Raw genomic sequence first — 20,087 nt, forward strand, 5'->3', positions numbered from 1 at the left:
GGAGGCAAGCTATACCCTAGAAGAAGCAAGAAACTAATCGTCTTGGCAACAAAACAAAGAGAATGAAAGCACACAAACATAACCTCACATCCAAATATGAATATAAAGGGAAGCAATAATCACTATTCCTTAATATCTCTCAATATCAATGGCCTCAACTCCCCAATAAAAAGACATAGATTAACAAACTGGATACGCAATGAGGACCCTGCATTCTGCTGCCTACAGGAAACACACCTCAGAGACAAAGACAGACACTACCTCAGAGTGAAAGGCTGGAAAACAACTTTCCAAGCAAATGGTCAGAAGAAGCAAGCTGGAGTAGCCATTCTAATATCAAATAAAATCAATTTCCAACTAAAAGTCATCAAAAAAGATAAGGAAGGACACTTCATATTCATCAAAGGAAAAATCCACCAAGATGAACTCTCAATCCTAAATATCTATGCCCCAAATACAAGGGCACCTACATACGTAAAAGAAACCTTACTAAAGCTCAAAACACACATTGCACCTCACACAATAATAGTGGGAGACTTCAACACCCCACTCTCATCAATGGACAGATCATGGAAACAGAAATTAAACAGTGATGTCGACAGACTAAGAGAAGTCATGAGCCAAATGGACTTAACGGATATTTATAGAACATTCTATCCTAAAGCAAAAGGATATACCTTCTTCTCAGCTCCTCATGGTACTTTCTCCAAAATTGACCATATAATTGGTCAAAAAACGGGCCTCAACAGGTACAGAAAGATAGAGATAATCCCATGCGTGCTATCAGACCACCACGGCCTAAAACTGGTCTTCAATAACAATAAGGGAAGAATGCCCACATATACGTGGAAATTGAACAATGCTCTACTCAATGATAACCTGGTCAAGGAAGAAATAAAGAAAGAAATTAAAAACTTTTTAGAATTTAATGAAAATGAAGATACAACATACCCAAACTTATGGGACACAATGAAAGCTGTGCTAAGAGGAAAACTCATAGCGCTGAGTGCCTGCAGAAAGAAACAGGAAAGAGCATATGTCAGCAGCTTGACAGCACACCTAAAAGCTCTAGAACAAAAAGAAGCAAATACACCCAGGAGGAGTAGAAGGCAGGAAATAATCAAACTCAGAGCTGAAATCAACCAAGTAGAAACAAAAAGGACCATAGAAAGAATCAACAGAACCAAAAGTTGGTTCTTTGAGAAAATCAACAAGATAGATAAACCCTTAGCCAGACTAACGAGAGGACACAGAGAGTGCGTCCAAATTAACAAAATTAGAAATGAAAAGGGAGACATAACTACAGATTCAGAGGAAATTCAAAAAATCATCAGATCTTACTATAAAAACCTATATTCAACAAAATTTGAAAATCTTCAGGAAATGGACAATTTCCTAGACAGATACCAGGTATCGAAGTTAAATCAGGAACAGATAAACCAGTTAAACAACCCCATAACTCCTAAGGAAATAGAAGCAGTCATTAAAGGTCTTCCAACCAAAAAGAGCCCAGGTCCAGACGGGTTTAGTGCAGAATTCTATCAAACCTTCATAGAAGACCTCATACCAATATTATCCAAACTATTCCACAAAATTGAAACAGATGGAGCACTACCGAATTCCTTCTACGAAGCCACAATTACTCTTATACCTAAACCACACAAAGACACAACAAAGAAAGAGAACTTCAGACCAATTTCCCTTATGAATATCAACGCAAAAATACTCAATAAAATTCTGGCAAACCGAATTCAAGAGCACATCAAAACAATCATCCACCATGATCAAGTAGGCTTCATCCCAGGCATGCAGGGATGGTTTAATATACGGAAAACCATCAACGTGATCCATCATATAAACAAACTGAAAGAACAAAACCACATGATCATTTCATTAGATGCTGAGAAAGCATTTGACAAAATTCAACACCCCTTCATGATAAAAGTCCTGGAAAGAATAGGAATTCAAGGCCCATACCTAAACATAGTAAAAGCCATATACAGCAAACCAGTTGCTAACATTAAACTAAATGGAGAGAAACTCGAAGCAATCCCACTAAAATCAGGGACTAGACAAGGCTGCCCACTCTCTCCCTACTTATTCAATATAGTTCTTGAAGTTCTAGCCAGAGCAATCAGACAACAAAAGGAGATCAAGGGGATACAGATCGGAAAAGAAGAAGTCAAAATATCACTATTTGCAGATGACATGATAGTATATTTAAGTGATCCCAAAAGTTCCACCAGAGAACTACTAAAGCTGATAAACAACTTCAGCAAAGTGGCTGGGTATAAAATTAACTCAAATAAATCAGTTGCCTTCCTCTATACAAAAGAGAAACAAGCCGAGAAAGAAATTAGGGAAACGACACCCTTCATAATAGACCCAAATAATATAAAGTACTTCGGTGTGACTTTAACCAAGCAAGTAAAAGATCTGTACAATAAGAACTTCAAGACACTGAGGAAAGAAATTGAAGAAGACCTCAGAAGATGGAAAGATCTCCGATGCTCATGGATTGGCAGGATTAATATAGTAAAAATGGCCATTTTACCAAAAGCAATCTCCAGATTCAATGCAATCCCCATCAAAATTCCAATCCAATTCTTCAAAGAGTTAGACAGAACAATTTGCAAATTCATCTGGAATAACAAAAAACCCAGGATAGCTAAAGCTATCCTCAACAATAAAAGGACTTCAGGGGGAATCACTATCCCTGAACTCAAGCAGTATTACAGAGCAATAGTGATAAAAACTGCATGGTATTGGTACAGAGACAGACAGATAGACCAATGGAATAGAATTGAAGACCCAGAAATGAACCCACACACCTATGGTCACTTGATTTTTGACAAAGGAGCCAAAACCATCCAATGGAAAAAAGATAGCATTTTCAGCAAATGGTGCTGGTTCAACTGGAGGGCAACATGTAGAAGAATGCAGATCGATCCATGCTTATCACCCTGTACAAAGCTTAAGTCCAAGTGGATCAAGGACCTCCACATCAAAGCAGACACACTCAAACTAATAGAAGAAAAACTATGGAAGCATCTGGAACACATGGGCACTGGAAATAATTTCCTGAACAAAACACCAATGGCTTATGCTCTAAGATCAAGAATCGACAAATGGGATCTCATAAAACTGCAAAGCTTCTGTAAGGCAAAGGACACGGTGGTTAGGACAAAACGGCAACCAACAGATTGGGAAAAGATCTTTACCAATCCTACAACAGATAGAGGCCTTATATCCAAAATATACAAAGAACTCAAGAAGTTAGACCGCAGGGAAACAAATAACCCTATTAAAAAATGGGGTTCAGAGCTAAACAAAGAATTCACAGCTGAGGAATGCCGAATGGCTGAGAAACACCTAAAGAAATGTTCAACATCTTTAGTCATAAGGGAAATGCAAATCAAAACAACCCTGAGATTTCACCTCACACCAGTGAGAATGGCTAAGATCAAAAACTCAGGTGACAGCAGATGCTGGCGAGGATGTGGAGAAAGAGGAACACTCCTCCATTGTTGGTGGGATTGCAGACTGGTAAAACCATTCTGGAAATCAGTCTGGAGGTTCCTCAGAAAATTGGACATTGAACTGCCTGAGGATCCAGCTATACCTCTCTTGGGCATATACCCAAAAGATGCCTCAACATATAAAAGAGACACGTGCTCCACTATGTTCATCGCAGCCTTATTTATAATGGCCAGAAAATGGAAAGAACCGAGATGCCCTTCAACAGAGGAATGGATACAGAAAATGTGGTACATCTACACAATGGAATATTACTCAGCTATCAAAAACAACGAGTCTATGAAATTCGTAGGCAAATGGTTGGAACTGGAAAATATCATCCTGAGTGAGCTAACCCAATCACAGAAAGACATACATGGTATGCACTCATTGATAAGTGGCTATTAGCCCAAATGCTTGAATTACCCTAGATCCCTAGAACAAACGAAACTCAAGACGGATGATCAAAATGTGAATGCTTCACTCCTTCTTTAAATGAGGAAAAAGAATACCCTTGGCTGGGAAGGGAGAGGCAAAGATTAAAACAGAGACTGAAGGAATACCCATTCAGAGCCTGCCCCACAGGTGGCCCATACATATACAGCCACCCAATTGGACAAGATGGATGAAGCAAAGAAGTGCAGACCGACAGGAGCCGGATGTAGATCGCTCCTGAGAGACACAGCCAGAGTACAGCAAATACAGAGGCGAATGCCAGCAGCAAACCACTGAGCTGAGAATAGGTCCCCCGTTGAAGGAATCAGAGGAAGAACTGGAAGAGCTTGAAGGGGCTCGAGACCCCAAAAGTACAACAATGTCAAGCAACCAGAGCTTCCAGGGACTAAGCCACTACCTAAAGACTATATATGGACTGACCCTGGACTCTGACCCCATAGGTAGCAATGAATATCCTAGTAAGAGCACCAGTGGAAGGGGAAGCCCTGGGTCCTGCTAAGACTGAACCCCCAGTGAACTAGACTATGGGGGGAGGGCGGCAATGGGGGGAGGGTTGGGAGGGGAACACCCATAAGGAAGGGGCGGGGGGAAGGGGATTTGCCCGGAAACCGGGAAAGGGAATAACACTTGAAATGTATATAAGAAATACTCAAGTTAATAAAAAAAAATAAATAAAGATAATGTTATCAATTAAAAAAAAAAGAAATACTCAAGTTAATAAAAAAAAAAAAAAAAGCTTGGGCCAAGGTGGAAAAACAGGGATGATCTGAATCCTTTACAAATATAACTCATGGTTCAGATGAATCTTTCACTGACTTTTTACAAAGATTAACTTCAGCTCTAAATAGAAAAATATTCAATCCAAATGCTAGAGAATTTTAAATTGAATCTCTAGCCTTTGAAAATGCTAATGTTGAATGCAAAATGGCTATTAGACTTATAAATACAAGATCTTTGCCTATTCGTGAGTGGATTAAAACTAGTGCATACAGTGAATATAATGCTCATAATTCAGATATGGTTGAACAATTACAAAAGACATAAAACACAATATGTCCATTGCTGTGGCTGCCAAAGATCAGGTCATTTCCTGAAAGACTGTGGACAAACAGTTCCTAAGAATAAGTTTTTCTTTAATGATAATCTAGAGAGAAAGTTTCCTGTATGTAGATGTTGGAGGAACAGACACAGGGCTTATGAATGTAGGTCATCCTGAAATTTGTGAGGCAATTCCTTACTGTTAGAAAGCTGACTAAAGAACCTTGCTCAGGACTAAGTAAAAACAATATGAGATATTTGTTTTCTGTTAGCCAAGGGGGAAAAAAACTGTTCTAGAAAGCAATTAGAAAAACTAAAGCCTGAAAGAACAAATGGCGCTGCTGAAAACTAAAATCACTTAACAGAGATAGAGAAGCTCCTGTAGAGGTGAGTTTCTCTCTATGAAGTCACAACAAGAAGAGCTCAACAATCAACTGCAAGATGAATCAATGTTTGCATGTCAGTGAAACTAGTGAGTTTGAGCAAAGCAAACCCATGTTTGAGCCACCACTCTCTGTGGATTCACTTTAATATTCTTTCTAATCATCATGTGTTCTTTCATATGTTTGCTATACCAAAACATTCTTTCACCTATGTCAACTTTAGCAGACAATTATTTCTCCTGTCTGCCCTAGCAAAGCATCATTAAAACATAATTGAGTCTCGTAAGAAACCGAAATTGCCTCTTTAGTCCTGGATGCAGCAAATGAGGCAGTCTGTAAGAGTGGATCACCTGGGCTACTTCTCTTGTCTTCATTTGTGTCTGGTCCTTTTCTTCTGAAGACACAAACTTTTAAAAGTAATGTACATTTCTGTATTATCACATGTGTGGAATCTGTGGTGTGCACAAATCAACTAAAGATGATCCTCTGCTCTCTGTTTAAGCAGGTGGAAGGCATCAAATTTAGCAAATCTGTTTGGAATTATAACTTCCTACATGCCATATGAGAGGATGGTATATAATAAGTCATGATGACTCTGATGACAGCATGATTTGCTAGCTACTACAGAAACATTGATGTCTCAGTTAGAAACAACAACTCAAATCCATTTCCATGTAGAGGGATCACATTTCCATCTATTTTGTTGTTTGTCTGGATCTCTTCATGTCTACAGCCAGCATTTTCAGGCTGTCTACCTCAGTCGAGTCTAATCATTAATCATTTTGAAAGAACCTATAACTTTCTTGCTTCCTGTGCAAACAGAGTCATTACCTTTCCCACAACGCAAGACATTTATTAACTTCCAATCTGACATTTGCACATCCTTGTAATATATGTGCTGGTTCATTCCAGCAGTCTTTTCTAAAACTCACTGTTTTTCAACAGGTATGTTATTTGTCTCATAGGTATTTTAAAAATTTAAAGTTAATAAAGCGTTACTTAATCTATCTCTGAGAAATCTCATATACCATTCTGTTTTATTAGCATTTTCTTTAAACTTCTGTTAGATCTCCTAATAACTGACATGTAGACCATTTTTTCAGTGTCAGAATTTTCTCTTATTCATGTCATATGTTATTTATACCCACTATATCATAACAGTTTTGACTAAGATCTATTGATTATAAATCCTATGAGATTGTGTTTGTTTTTTTTTTTGTTTTTTTTTGTTTTTTTTTTTTAGCTAAAGAGAAATCTATTCCATGTTGAGGGTAAGGAAGACTCACCAGACTAGACCTTGAAGAAGGATATGCAGAATTTGGCTGGGTAAAGAAGTTGGATGAGTGTTGAAACCTCTTTCTTTTCTTACATTCTTTCTTTTCATTCATTTATGCTTGCTTGCTTTCTTTCTTCCTTCCTCCCTTCTTTCTTTTTAATTTTATTTAATCTCTTTTTTACACTCCATATTTTATACCCCTCCCAGTCCACCCTCTGACTCTTCTCCATCCCATACCTCCTCCCCAACCCCTGTCTCCACAAGGAGGCTCGCCCCCCCCCCCCCCCCGACCCATCACTCCACCAGACCTGTAAACTCCCTGTGGCCTCCAATCTCTTGAGGGTTAGATGCATCTTCTCGGAATAAACCCAGATCAAGAAGTTCTTTGCTCATTTCAGCCAGTGTATGCTGCCTGGTCTGCAGTGGTCCAATGTCTGAAAGATCTCTTTCTTTCCTTTCATTGTTTTCTTTCTGTCGTTTATCCATTTTTTGAAAATCAACTTTTCTCATACAGTATGTCCTGATTTTAGTTTCCCATTCCTCTATTCCTTTAAGTTCCCCTCCACCTTCCTTCCCCTCTGGGTCCACACCCTTTCTGAATTTGTAACTTTCAAAATGTCTCATAATTCATTTAGTTATTTTAATTTGGCGGTACATATAATAGTATTTCCATTTAATTAATATCATTAGTAAAATAGTAAATTTCACAACAGATATACTGCACCAAACATGAGATATATATTTACTATTGATAAAAGTAAAGAAGGAGACTTGGGTTGAATAGGAGAAGAGATTACATATGTGTCCACTGGAACTAGGTTTTAGGGAACTAAAACTTACATGCAAACTCATATTTATACTAAAAGAATACATACAGGATAATAAAGTGGTTAGATGTGTTTAGATAAATTTAACACCTATTATTTCAAAAGTGTCACTAGGAAGCAAACTCTAGGTCACTAGGAAGCAGAGACCACACAAGACAGTTTTGTAGAGACACGGAAAATAAGGACTCTACAGACTAAAATATTAGCTAATAGACCTTTCTAACTATTAGGGTCAATCAATCAAAGAGGAGGGTCTGTTATGACTCCCATGACCCAGACATTTTGAATGGGTGCTGCAGTTTATTCTGTTCTGTTGAAATTTCCTAGTACAGAAGAGAAAGAGACACTAATGTGTATATCAATAAAAACTGCTACTAACACTATGGCCATTACTATCATAGGAAAAGACACTGTCAATTCAATACTGAGTAAAGGAGATAGATTCCTTAAGTTCATATAGACCAGCTCTCTACAATATCCTCTCTTTTTATTTTTAAAGGGATTATTTTACTTTTACTTTTTATGTGTATGAGTGGCTTATATTCAGGATGTGCACCATACGAATTCCAGGTCCCTTTAGAAGGCAAAAGAATGTGTTGAATCCCATAGACTTGGTATTGTAGATGTTTTTCACTCACAATATAGGTGTTAAGAACTGAACTCAGATACCCTGAAAAAGTGGAATGTATTCTTATTAAATGAGATATTTATCCAGTTCATTCACAATCCTAATCTACTAGTAATTCTAGCCTATATCCCCATGTCTTATATTTTGTCTGTTTCTTTAATTTGTTTTCTCTGAAATTCAGAGAGGTGGGGGGGAGAAAGCACACGACTAATGGGAGTCAGTTCACAGTTCATTAATTCTATCATGTAGGTCTCTAGGATTAAAAAGCCAAATTATCAGGCTTGGTGGTATTGCTTTTCCCACTTTTCCTACTTTATCTTGACAACACTCATTCTGGTAGCTGTATACAAATCACTTCTCATACATTATTTCTAGTCTTTATCACTTGACAAGCATCTCAATGTGTCTGGTAAAAGTGTCAGGCCAATCTACTCCACAAGACCTTACATCATTAGTTATGTCAACAAAACTCTTGAATATGAAGACTAACTTCCTCATAAACACTAAATCCACATCTCTGAACTCAGAACATTCAAGTGTTTTATATATCTTATATAATATGTTAGCTGAGTTGAATTATTGAGAAATAATAAATTAAGGACCCATGAAAACATGTCTGGGAAGATTTCCAGATCTTTCTTAATATGTTTGAGGATAGACTAGGAAGAAAACAGAAATGGGATATTAAGGCAAAGGACACTGTTGTTAGGACAAACTGACAACCAACAGATTGGGAAAAGATCTTTACCAATCCTACAACTGATACAGGGCTTATATCCAAAATATACAAAGAACTCAGGAAGTTAGACTGCAGAGAGACAAATAACCCTATTAAAAATGGGGTTCAGAGCCAAACAAATAATTCACAGCTGAGGAATGCTGAATGGCTGATAAGCACCTAAAGAAATGTTCAACATCTTTAGTCATAAGGGAAATGCAAATCAAAACAACACTGAAATTCCACCTCATACCAGTCAGAATGGCTAAGATAAAACACTCTGGCAACAGCAGATGCTGGCAAGGATGTGGAGAAAGAGGAACACTCCTCCACTGTTGGTGGGATTGCAGACTGGTACAACCATTCTGGAAATCAGTCTGGAGGCTCCTCAGAAAATTGGACATTGAACTACCTGAGGACCCAGCTATATCCCTCTTGGGCATATACCCAAAAGATGCTCCAACATTTAACAAAGACACACGCTCCACTATGTTCATAGCAGCCTATTTATAATAGCCAGAAGCTGGAAAGAACCCAGATACTCTTCAACAGAGGAATGGATACACAAAATGCTATACATTTACACAGTGGAATACTAGTCAGCTATAAAAAATGACTTTATGAAATTCATAGGCAAATGGTTGGAACTGGAAAATATCATCCTGAGTGAGGTAACCCAATCACAGAAAAACACACATGGTATGCACTCATTGATAAGTGGATATTAACCCAAATGCTCGAATTACCCTAGATGCACAGAACAAATGAAACTCAAGAAGGATGACCTAAATCCGGATGCTTTACTCCTTCTTTAAAAGAGGAACAAGAATACTCTTGGGAGGGAGTAGGGATGCAAAGTTTAGAACAGAGACTGAAGGAATGCCCATCCAGAGCCTCTCCCACATGTGGTCCATACATATACAGTCACCAAACTAGAGAAGATGGATGAAGCAAAGAAGTGCTGGCTGACAGGAACCAGAAGTAGATCTCTCCTGAGAGACACAGCCAGAATACGGCAAATACATAGGCGAATGCCAGCAGCAAACCACTGAACTGAGAACTGGATCCCCATTGAAGGAATCAGAGAAAGGACTGAAAGAACTGAAGGGGCTTGAGACCCCTTATGAACAACAATGCCAACCATTCAGAGCTTCCAGGGACTAAGCCACTACCTAAAGACTATATATACATGGACTGACCCTGGGCTCCAATTGCATAGGTAGCAATGGATAGCCTAGTAAGAGCACCAATGGAAGGGGAAGCCCTTGGTCCTGCCAAGGCTGGACCCCCAGTGAACGGGATTCTTCGTGGGGAGAAGCAATGGGGGGAGTATTGGGAAGGGAACACCCATATAGAAAAGGAGGGGGAAGGGTTGGAGATGTTGGCATGATAACCGGGAAAGGGAATAACATTTATAATGTAAATAAGAAGTACCCAATTTAATAACGATGGTAAAAAAAGAACTTAAATTTTATCTTTATCCATAGTTAATTAAATATATAATCATAAAAAGGATGGTAATGTCTACCATGACAACTTAAAATTCATTCTGAAACATACCATATTGGCATTGTTTTACAGGTAATTACAGAATAAACATTAAGCCATTCATTCCATGTAGATGTATTTCTTGAGTATTATATCCTGATAGCAAGTAGATTCCAAAGAAATGTTACCAAACAAAAAGTTAACATTTAAATCTTAGAACATAGGAGAAAAAGAATAGAACTAATATTAATGTTAAAGTTAGGAATGGTAGAGATGGGTTATATTAGCTTATGAAAGCTAGCAAAGAAATTCCCATGGGTAAGTGATATTAGAGCACAAAAATGAGATGGGCTTGTATGTATAAAAAGTGGGCTAAAATTGCCAGATGACAAAAAGCAAGTGCACTTATCCTCATAGCCTCATGAAAGAAAAGTCAACTCAGAATAATTTAATTAACATTTCATGGAAAATAAAAGAGTATCTGGATTCTATTCTGAATGCAATGGAAGGTACTATTTCAATACAAATAGCCTAACACAACAATGTTTCTAAATTATATATGTGTTGTACAGACAACTGTCTTAAGAGCCCTATAAACTACCACAACCACTAGCCTGGAAATACATGCCTACTATATGTGCTATAGTGACACGAATGTTATGGGATTAAACAGCTATCAATGGGATCTAAGGCTAGCTCTAGAAGATGAAACCCACACATCATGCCACTCTTGGTGCCAAATATGCTCTAGACATATTGAAAGCCCTAGCAAGGAATACACAAACAATTTTTTTCTACTAAATGAACATAGTATTAAACAACTTTGCAATGATTGTCATTGTACTCATAGATTAAGACATTTCCAACTTTCATCAGAGAAGCATCTTTCTTCTCGTCAATGTTCAGAGAACAGAGACAGAGGAAGGCATAGCTCTAAATGAGATATCCATATCACTCCCCTCTCATTTATAAGCAAAGGAGTCATTGTCAAGGAAGGGAAAGATTAAAAGAGCCAGAGATTGTGGATGGTTACAAGGAAACCTGTGAATGATAACAATTTTTTTCAGACACATGATCATGGAAGTAGATATGAACTCATGGTCGCTGTGTCAGTGTGTATGAACTCAAACCAAACAAAAATCTCAGCATGGAGCTGGGAGCTGGGCACAGTTGATATCTGAGATGAGGAGAGACAATTGTATTTAAGGGTTTGTCCTTTGGTAGGATAACCAAGCTCCAGTAGATGCCTACACACAAAAGTATATGCAGACAGAACAAGTACTATCAGACAAGAAAAGAAGATGGAGTTGAGATATAGATCTATAGTACTTTGGGGAATTGGGGAAAGAGGGTGAAAGCAAACCAAAAACTTTGTATAAAACTCTCAATGACAGATGTGAAAACACAAAATAGTAATTGTAATGAAATAACATATCTATACATCCTGGGAGGAAAAAGAGAAGACAGGCAAAAGAGTAAGAAGAAAGCTAGTAACCAAATGTCAGATTGTAGTCATATTGACCATGCACAATGGCTCTTATTGTATTGTTTGACAAAACAATGTATCACTCTAAGAGAATATTTTTCTCCCAAGCTGTCTTCTCAGAGCACCCTTAATCTCATTATTCCTGAGACTATAGATGAGGGGGTTCAACATGGGGATTACCACCATGTAGAACACAGACACTACCTTGTTCTGGTCAGTGGAGAAGGTGGACTTTGGCATCACATAAATGAACGTGACGGTCCCGTAGAATAGAGTAACTGCAGTGAGGTGGGAGGTACAGGTGGAGAAGGCCTTGTGTCGACCTTCAGTGGAGCGCATCTTTAGGATGGTGATGAGGATGTAGGTATAGGAAATGGCTATGACAAACACTGTTAGCATAGTAACTGTGCCAGCAGAAAATGAGGTAACAACTACAGAGACACTGATGTCAGAACAGGAGAGCTCAATCACAGGAGCAAAATCACAGAAAAAATGGTTGATTATATTTGGTCCACAGAAGAGAAAAGAAAAAAAGAAAGCCATAGCAAAGGAAGCATTGAGAAGACCTCCTATATAAGATCCCAAAACCAACTGAACACAGACTTGTGGGGACATTTTGGTGGAATAAAACAGTGGATGACAGATTGCCATGAAGCGATCATAAGCCATGGCAGCCAGAAGGAAGCATTCAGCTGTCCCAAAGAAATCAACTAAGCTGAGCTGTATGCCACATCCAATGTAGGAGATGGTATTTTGTGTTACCAGGAAGTTGGCAAGCATATTAGGTGTGACAGAAGATGAATAGCCAATGTCAACAGAAGCCAAGTGGCTGAGAAAAAAGTACATGGGGTGATGGAGCTGGGAAGAGACTCTGATGAGAAGGATGGTGCTGAGATTCCCAGACATGGTAACCAGGTAGATGCACAGGATAATTGTGAACAGGATAACTTTAAGGACTAGATTGTCTGTTAAGCCCAATAAAATAAACTCTGTCACCACAGTGTGGTTCCCATCCTCTAGGCAAGCCATGGGGCAGTGCAGCTGTTGCCAGGTAAAATCTGTAAATGAGACAGAACAAGAAGAGATTTATAAATAGCATGGTTCATTTTATTTAATACAGACATGTAGAGCATTACAAACTAATATATTGCTCAAAAATTAGACCAACAATGGATGTTGTTACTCAAGGTTTTCATTGTTTATATATTTGTGCAATATAAGACCTTGGAAATTGTTTAAGCAGAAATTCTAATATGTTAAAAATAATATATAGCATTTATTTACATTTATTTTTAATACTACATACTTAATTATTAACAAGGAGTATATTTAAAATTTTAGGGCTTAGCCTGGTGAGATAACTTTTTACATAAAGATTCTTGCCACCAAGCCTGACACCTGACAGCCAGAGTTCAATTGCTGGAACTCAGATGATGGGAGGAGAGAAACAACTCCTCAATGTTGTTCTTTGGCATTCACACATAAGGTATTTTTCATATACCATTCTCTTGACACAAATGAACAGATAAATATAATATGAATTTCAATAATAGTCTATGTATTATAAATGTAACAAAGGATTAAAATCTAAAAACATATCATTATTTAATGGCTAACTTTACTGAATGCTTACTAAATCACCAGCACAGGATTTAAAATGTTTTTATTTTTATGTTTGTGAAAAATTAACTTATTTTTTTATTCACTTTCAATTTACAGAATGAAGTAATATATATATGAATATATACATATATATATATGAATATGTACATAAAGAAATAACAAAAATGGGGGTGAAGAAGTGGTTCAATTGTTAAGAGTACTTTTTGTACTTGCAGAAAAACCAGATTTGATCTCTAGCATTCACAGTGTTTCTCATTGCAGTCTGTAGTTCCAGTTCTGGGGATCCAGTGAACTCTTCTGGGGTTCATAGACACTAGTCATGCCTTTGGTGCACATGTATGCCCACATGCATGCAACACTCATACACAAAAGAATAAAACAGCAAAACTTTAAAAAGAGAATTAGAAATGAACATAAGGCAGTTTGGACTAAGTATATTTATTTTAGTAATCATACTATTAATAAAGATTGACCATGCACTTGAGGGAACATACATTTAAGGACAGACAGCATGTTGACTTTCAGGTTTCCAATGACTAATTCATACAGAGATACTTTGTTGTTGACACTGGTCTATCAATCTATAAATTCTATAATTCTATAAATAAGGTCATGTCTTTAACTTTTACAAAGATGATAAAGTCCTTTTTAGGATTGAGAAGAAGTAGATTAGTGATCACAGAAGTTTTATAAATGTAACTTCCTGTTTAAGCTCATTAAATGTGTTAATTAATTTTAAATAAATCATTGTCTTTAAAATAACTTAAATATCAAATTCATCATATAAAATATGAATTTTATCACATTATTATCTTTTTTATTAAAGCTCATAAAATCGTTTCTCAGTGTCACAGAGATTATTAACTGTATTGTGATTTAATTAATTCACTCAAATTTCAAAGGAGGTCACTGCTCTATAAAAATTCAAACTGAGAGATGTTAAGAGAAGTCTCTAGCTTCAAACAACAAGAGGCAGATTATTTCTCATCGCTCACATTTTATATTTACATTTTTATCTGTCCAGTGTCTATGATGCTGGAAATTTCACAAAACAGGTCTTTGCACAAGATATCCACCTACATCAAGAAACCAAAGCATTTAAAAGGTATTGAACCTTTTAGTCTTTTGTCTGAATGCTACATGTGTACATCTTTGAAGGTTGGTTTCTGGTCTTACTAATGGATAGATTAGTAAGGAATCTTTGAAAACTGCAGTGTATCTTGGAAGAGTGAAGGGAGGAGAAACTGTGATCAGGGTGTATTGAATGAAAAAAATCATTTGTTTTCTTAAGGCAAAAAACAGTCATTCTGAATAATTTGCCTATGTAAATATAAGTTTATATCGTAATGTTTATTTTCCTTGTTACATAAATTGCTTGATTTCTTTGACTCCTTTCTATACCATGCTTGTAAATATAATTCAATTTCTAAGAATAAAATATCTATTTTCCAGCAAAATAAAGAAAAATCTTACCTCTTGAAATAAAAGTTCATTTCAAAGTAAGAAGTTAAAAGTTACTATGATTTTATAGCAGCAAAATTGTTTCTACTGTCATTGTTTGTCACTGAGGATAAGTCCCTGAAGAGTGTTTGAATTCCAGTGTGAATTCAATGCATCAGGGATTATTACATCATTCATAGTGAGTACTGAGAAGTTAATTTCACACAAACACACACATACATACATACACAGAGAGAGAGACAGAGAGAGAGAAAGAGAGAGAGACAGAGAGAGAGAGAGAGAGAGAGAGAGAGAGAGAGAATTTTCAAGGAGTCCATCAATCTCAAGTAATATCTTGCTTTCCTCTTTATGTGAACATTAATGCACTTTCACTTGGTAATAATGGGTGATACTAGATCATATATAAATAATATTAGGTAAACTGTTAGAGTTGATATTTGATTCATGTTAGTTCATGTTGGAAGATATTAAATGTAGTATAAAAGTGAACTATTTTGTCTCTTTTCATTTTTGTGCCCTGATTTTTCTTTTAGTAGTTTAGTGGTTGATGTAGCATACTCTATTAGATAGATTCTTTGGATGATCTAGGGAGGGATGAGATGCAAAATTGAATAATTATTTGAGGTCACCATAATTTTTATAGGCAAGAGTGTAAAATATAAGTTTCACCTAGAAAGTAATGCAAAAAAATAGGGATTGATGTTTTCAAGATAAGAGCTAATATTTCATAATGCATACCTCAGACAAATGACAGCTGGTAAAACATATGTACTATAAGGGAGAAAAGACGGCTCAGTGATTCTCTACCTGAAGAGTCCTTTAAAGTCTATTGATAATCTTAACTTTCATTAAGTTCTACTCTGTGCCCTTGATATTACCTTGATAAAAGTGGTTGACCACTGATCATCAGTCAGCTTTCATTCAAAGTGTCTTTTGACCCCATTGGCAGAGGAGAGGTAGAGACAAGATCATTACTGAAAAACCCTGGTACACTAGTCTGGGTAGAGAGCAATGGATCGAAGAAGAGACCCTGTATCAAACTTTGGCAAATCAGGAAAGAGAGTAACATTGAGTTCTATCCATTATATATGTACTATGGCATGCTGGCACCTGGACTCACATGAAGAACTAGGTCCCCACTGGAGGAGTTAGAGAAGGTATTGAAAGAGCTGAAGGGGTTTGCAACCCCATAAGAATAACAATATCAATCAACCAGATCTTTCGGGGACTAAACCACCATTCAAAGAGTACACATGGACAGACCAATGACTCCAGCTGTATATGTAAGCAGAGGATGTCCTTGTTGGGCACCAAAGAGAGGAGAAGCCCTTGGTCCTGCCAAGGCTGGAGCCCCCAGTGTACGAAAATGTCATGGAGGGGAGGTGGGAAGGCAGGAAGGTGTGGGTGGTTGGGTGGGGGAAAGAGGATAACCTTTGAAATGTAAATAAAATTCAATCAAAAATAATTGTTTACATACACATCCATACATACAATCTTCTTTTTATAGATGACAGTGAGGAGAGGTTGAATTTAAACTACTTTTCTAAATGCATTCATGGCACAGGTCATAATTAACTTAGAATTCTGACTCAGATCACTTTGAATGTTAATGTATATTTTTGATGATTATAACCAATGAGCTTTCACAACCAGATTTAAGAAAATCATTCACTCTTTCTTTGCAAAAATATGGGTTGAATATTTGTTGTATTCTAGAAACTGGTTGAATGCTGTAGATAGGTTTAGGAAACTGAACGTCTTAAGAAATTTATACTTCAGTGGAGAATCCTCTAGACAATGAATATCAAACATGGAAAGTAGTGTGAAGGACAAATTGCATTAACACCTAACTCAGGAGCCTCACTTAACATGTTATTCCAGAACCAAGACTGATTTTACCCTCGTGCTATTGAAATCATGTTCAAACACCTTGAATCTTGTTAAGCACAGTCCCTTTGACTTGATCTTATTTCAACTGGAGAAGCATGTTTTCTGTTGTACATTCTCCTGAGAGCTACTGTTGAGATGCTTGAGGAAGTTGCATTCACTGCTTTCATTTATCATAGATTTTGTGTTTTGTGCCATATTTTCCCAGAATACTTTTATTTTAATTAAAACATTATATCGCCTCCCTCTCTTTTTTCTTCTTCTAACCTCTCCAACTCTTCAACTCTTCTACTCCCTTTCAAACTGATGATCCGTTTCTCTTTGATTTTTGTTGTTAGTTATATTAAAGAGCATAAATATGTACATATGACCTGCTGAGTTCGCTTACTATTGCTTAAGTGTGTATGATTTCGACGCTGACCATTTTGATTTAAATAACAAATTTGAGTGCTCTTTCCAGAGACAATATTTCTAACTCTCCCAGTAGCCTAATCATCAGGAAGCAAAATATGCATGATGTTAGAGACCTAACCATGAATCCAGGATGCATACATCTTAGAGGAGAATTTGCTACTGCCACTTTATTAAATCAGCAAAATTCCAAACTGCATTCTACAGCTTATGTTTATACCATCAGATAAGTGAAAGTCTCTCTAAACACCAGTGAAATTTCTCTTTGCAGCAGATGGAGACTATTACAGAAAAACAGAACTGGTTATACTACAGACTTTAAGTGATTGTGGGGATTTTAGCCCGATGGGTATGTGTATAACATAAATTCTATACCTTAGCCTTAGTGAACATCTTGAAAGAGGGTTTGAATGATTGTAATAGTAAGAGGATCAAAAAGTCAACTATGAGACCGTCTCCTAGAAATGAAAGGAATCTATGATGATGAAAGTTTTGCTGGATATAATATTGTGCACTGGTATCTGTGATATCTTAGAGTCTTTAGAACACCTGTCTAGGCCATTCGTCCTTTTAGAATCTCCATTGTGAAGTCAGATGTGCTTCTTACTGGTCTGTGTTCATATGCTACTCCTTTTTTCACTGCAGCTTTTGATATGCTTTTTTTTTGTTCTATTCATTTTGTGCTTGATTATTATATGGAGAGGGAAACCTCTTTTCTGGTGCAGTCTACTTGGCATTTTATATGCTTTTTATATCTTTATATGCCCCTCTTTCTTAATGTTAGGAAATTTTCTTCTATAATTTTGTAGAAAATAATGTCTAGATCTTTGAATCGGGTTATTTTAATTTTCTTTCTTTTATCTCTATTATTCTTAGATCTTAGATCTTTTCTTGCACTTTCGTTTTTATCCCACCCTGAAAGTCCAGGTTTAGATTTAACATTTTCTTTGACTGATAGTTCTACTTTTTTCTCTATTATATCTTCAACACCTGAGATTCTATCTTCCATCTCTCTTTTTTTAATTTCGTTATTTTTTTATTGAATGTTTTTTGTTTATATTTCAAATGTTATTCCCTTTCCCTGGTTTCCCATTCATAAACCTTCTATCCTTTCCCCCTTTTCTACAGGGGCGTTCCCCCTCCCAAACCACCCCCTTCCCACCTCCCTACCTTGACATTCCCCTGCACTGGGGGAGGAGTCCAGCCTTGGCAGAACCAAGGGCTTCTCCTCCCATCAGTGAGCAATAAGGCCATCCTCTGCTACATATACAGCCATCTCTTATATTCTGTTGGTAAAGCTTGCCTCTGTAGTTCCTATTTGAATTACTAAATATTTGCTTTTCCAGGATTCTTTCACTTTTTTCTTTTGTTGGTTCAATTTCCATTTTAAGGTCCTGAACCCACATTCCTGACAGAAATAAACTGGAGTATCAGAGAATTCTTACTGAAATTTCCAGGTGGGATAAAACGAAGTGCAAGAGGGGGAAATTTAGGAAGGGAAGGTCTAAGAAATCTTTAGGCAGTGAGACAGGGGACTGGATTTGAAAGAGCAGGAGAGGTGAAAATCTACTCTCAGCTTACTTATTTTGCCGGTGGGAGTGGTAAAACATACACTTTTGGATAAAATGTATTTATATAAAGCCAATAGACATGTAACCACCAAAGGGTAAGTTAAAGCAGAAACACTTTAAATCTCAAAATTGGTCTGGTTCAAGAAAATAATTTCTAATATTTTGACAATATTGGTATTACATGTATGATGCTTAGAATTTCTAGTTTTAGAAACATCAAAGAAACATCAAAGAAATAAGTTGCTCAAAAGATGTAACAGAACTACACATTATTTTTCCAAAACTGAAACAGTCAAACATATCTAAATCCCTACATCTTCATCTCTACAGGAGTGAGATTACCCCAGCTATCATCAGTAAAATGTCATGAAGGGCCTCCTTTAGGCAATGGTTCAACAGACTGATAAAAAGGCAGGGTTAATAGGTAAGGAGGACTTTAAGTAATTTCTTCAGTTGTCTGAATAAGATACTATAAAGGAATCTGTTACTTCTGACCCTGATAAGGACCCTTGGGGGTAGGAGTAAGAAGGTACAGAGTGAGTGATACAGACTCTGGGAGTTAAGCAAGTGGCAAAAACAGATTCGTTTATTGCAGGAACTGGGCAAATCTTTATACCTCCCCTCCTAGCATCTTACTGGCTCTCAAGTAGCTAGATATGACACTGTCTCGTTCTCATTGTCTTGCTCCATCACCTGAATCTGCATCAGTGGTCTCTAGCCATGTTTGCAGATTCACTAGTGGAGGAATTATCAGTGGTGCATGCATCAGCATTGCCATTGAGCATGCTTGCCTAAGTTCCTGCTCCAGGAATCCTATTGATAACATGGCTTTACAATGACCTACATCTCTACCATCAACTCTTAGATTTTTGTAAATCAGGAGGCCATTTCTTGGTTAAGTCCTTGCATAATTTGGCAGTGAGTGGTGACCCATGCCTTTAATCAAATCACTTGGAGGCAGAGGCAGGTAGATCTCTGTGAGTTTGAGGCCATGGTGGTCTATAACGTGCGTTTCAAGACTGCCAGGGCTACATAGAGAAACCATGTCTCAACAAAACAAAAGAAACCTCAGATGGCAATAGTATCCTCATTCAAATATTTCATATAATTCAATATTTTCAAATCTAAAGAGTTCACTCAAAGAACACAGACCTTATATGAGATTTATGTTCAGATCTGCAGAGATTGCTGGTTAATGAAAGGATTAATCAAAGGGAAAACTGCTAACTATTCTCATTATACTTAACCAAATGCTTTTATAACAAAGATACTTATGTTTCTAGGATTATAAAGTTAATGTATCACTAAAATAACTGTA

The 20,087-nt window shown here is 37.0% G+C and overlaps 1 protein-coding gene and 1 pseudogene across 1 annotated transcript; both read right to left on the bottom strand.

Moving 5' to 3' along the window:
• Window positions 1-11,900: 11,900 nt before the first annotated feature.
• On the bottom strand, window positions 11,901-12,845 carry Or5p60d (olfactory receptor family 5 subfamily P member 60D). Its single transcript, NM_001001038.1, has one exon. The coding sequence runs from the start codon at window positions 12,843-12,845 to the stop codon at window positions 11,901-11,903; it is 945 nt and encodes a 314-aa protein (NP_001001038.1).
• Window positions 19,735-20,087, bottom strand: part of Olr258-ps (olfactory receptor pseudogene 258) — an 846-nt pseudogene continuing 493 nt past the window's right edge.

The sequence above is a fragment of the Rattus norvegicus genome, chromosome 1 (genome assembly GCF_036323735.1).
Source record: "Rattus norvegicus strain BN/NHsdMcwi chromosome 1, GRCr8, whole genome shotgun sequence".
NCBI lineage: Eukaryota > Metazoa > Chordata > Mammalia > Rodentia > Muridae > Rattus > Rattus norvegicus.

Coding starts and splice junctions, on each gene's coding strand:
- Or5p60d (NM_001001038.1), bottom strand. CDS start 12,845: ATGGCTTGCCTAGAGGATGGGAACCACACTGTGGTGACAGAGTTTATT.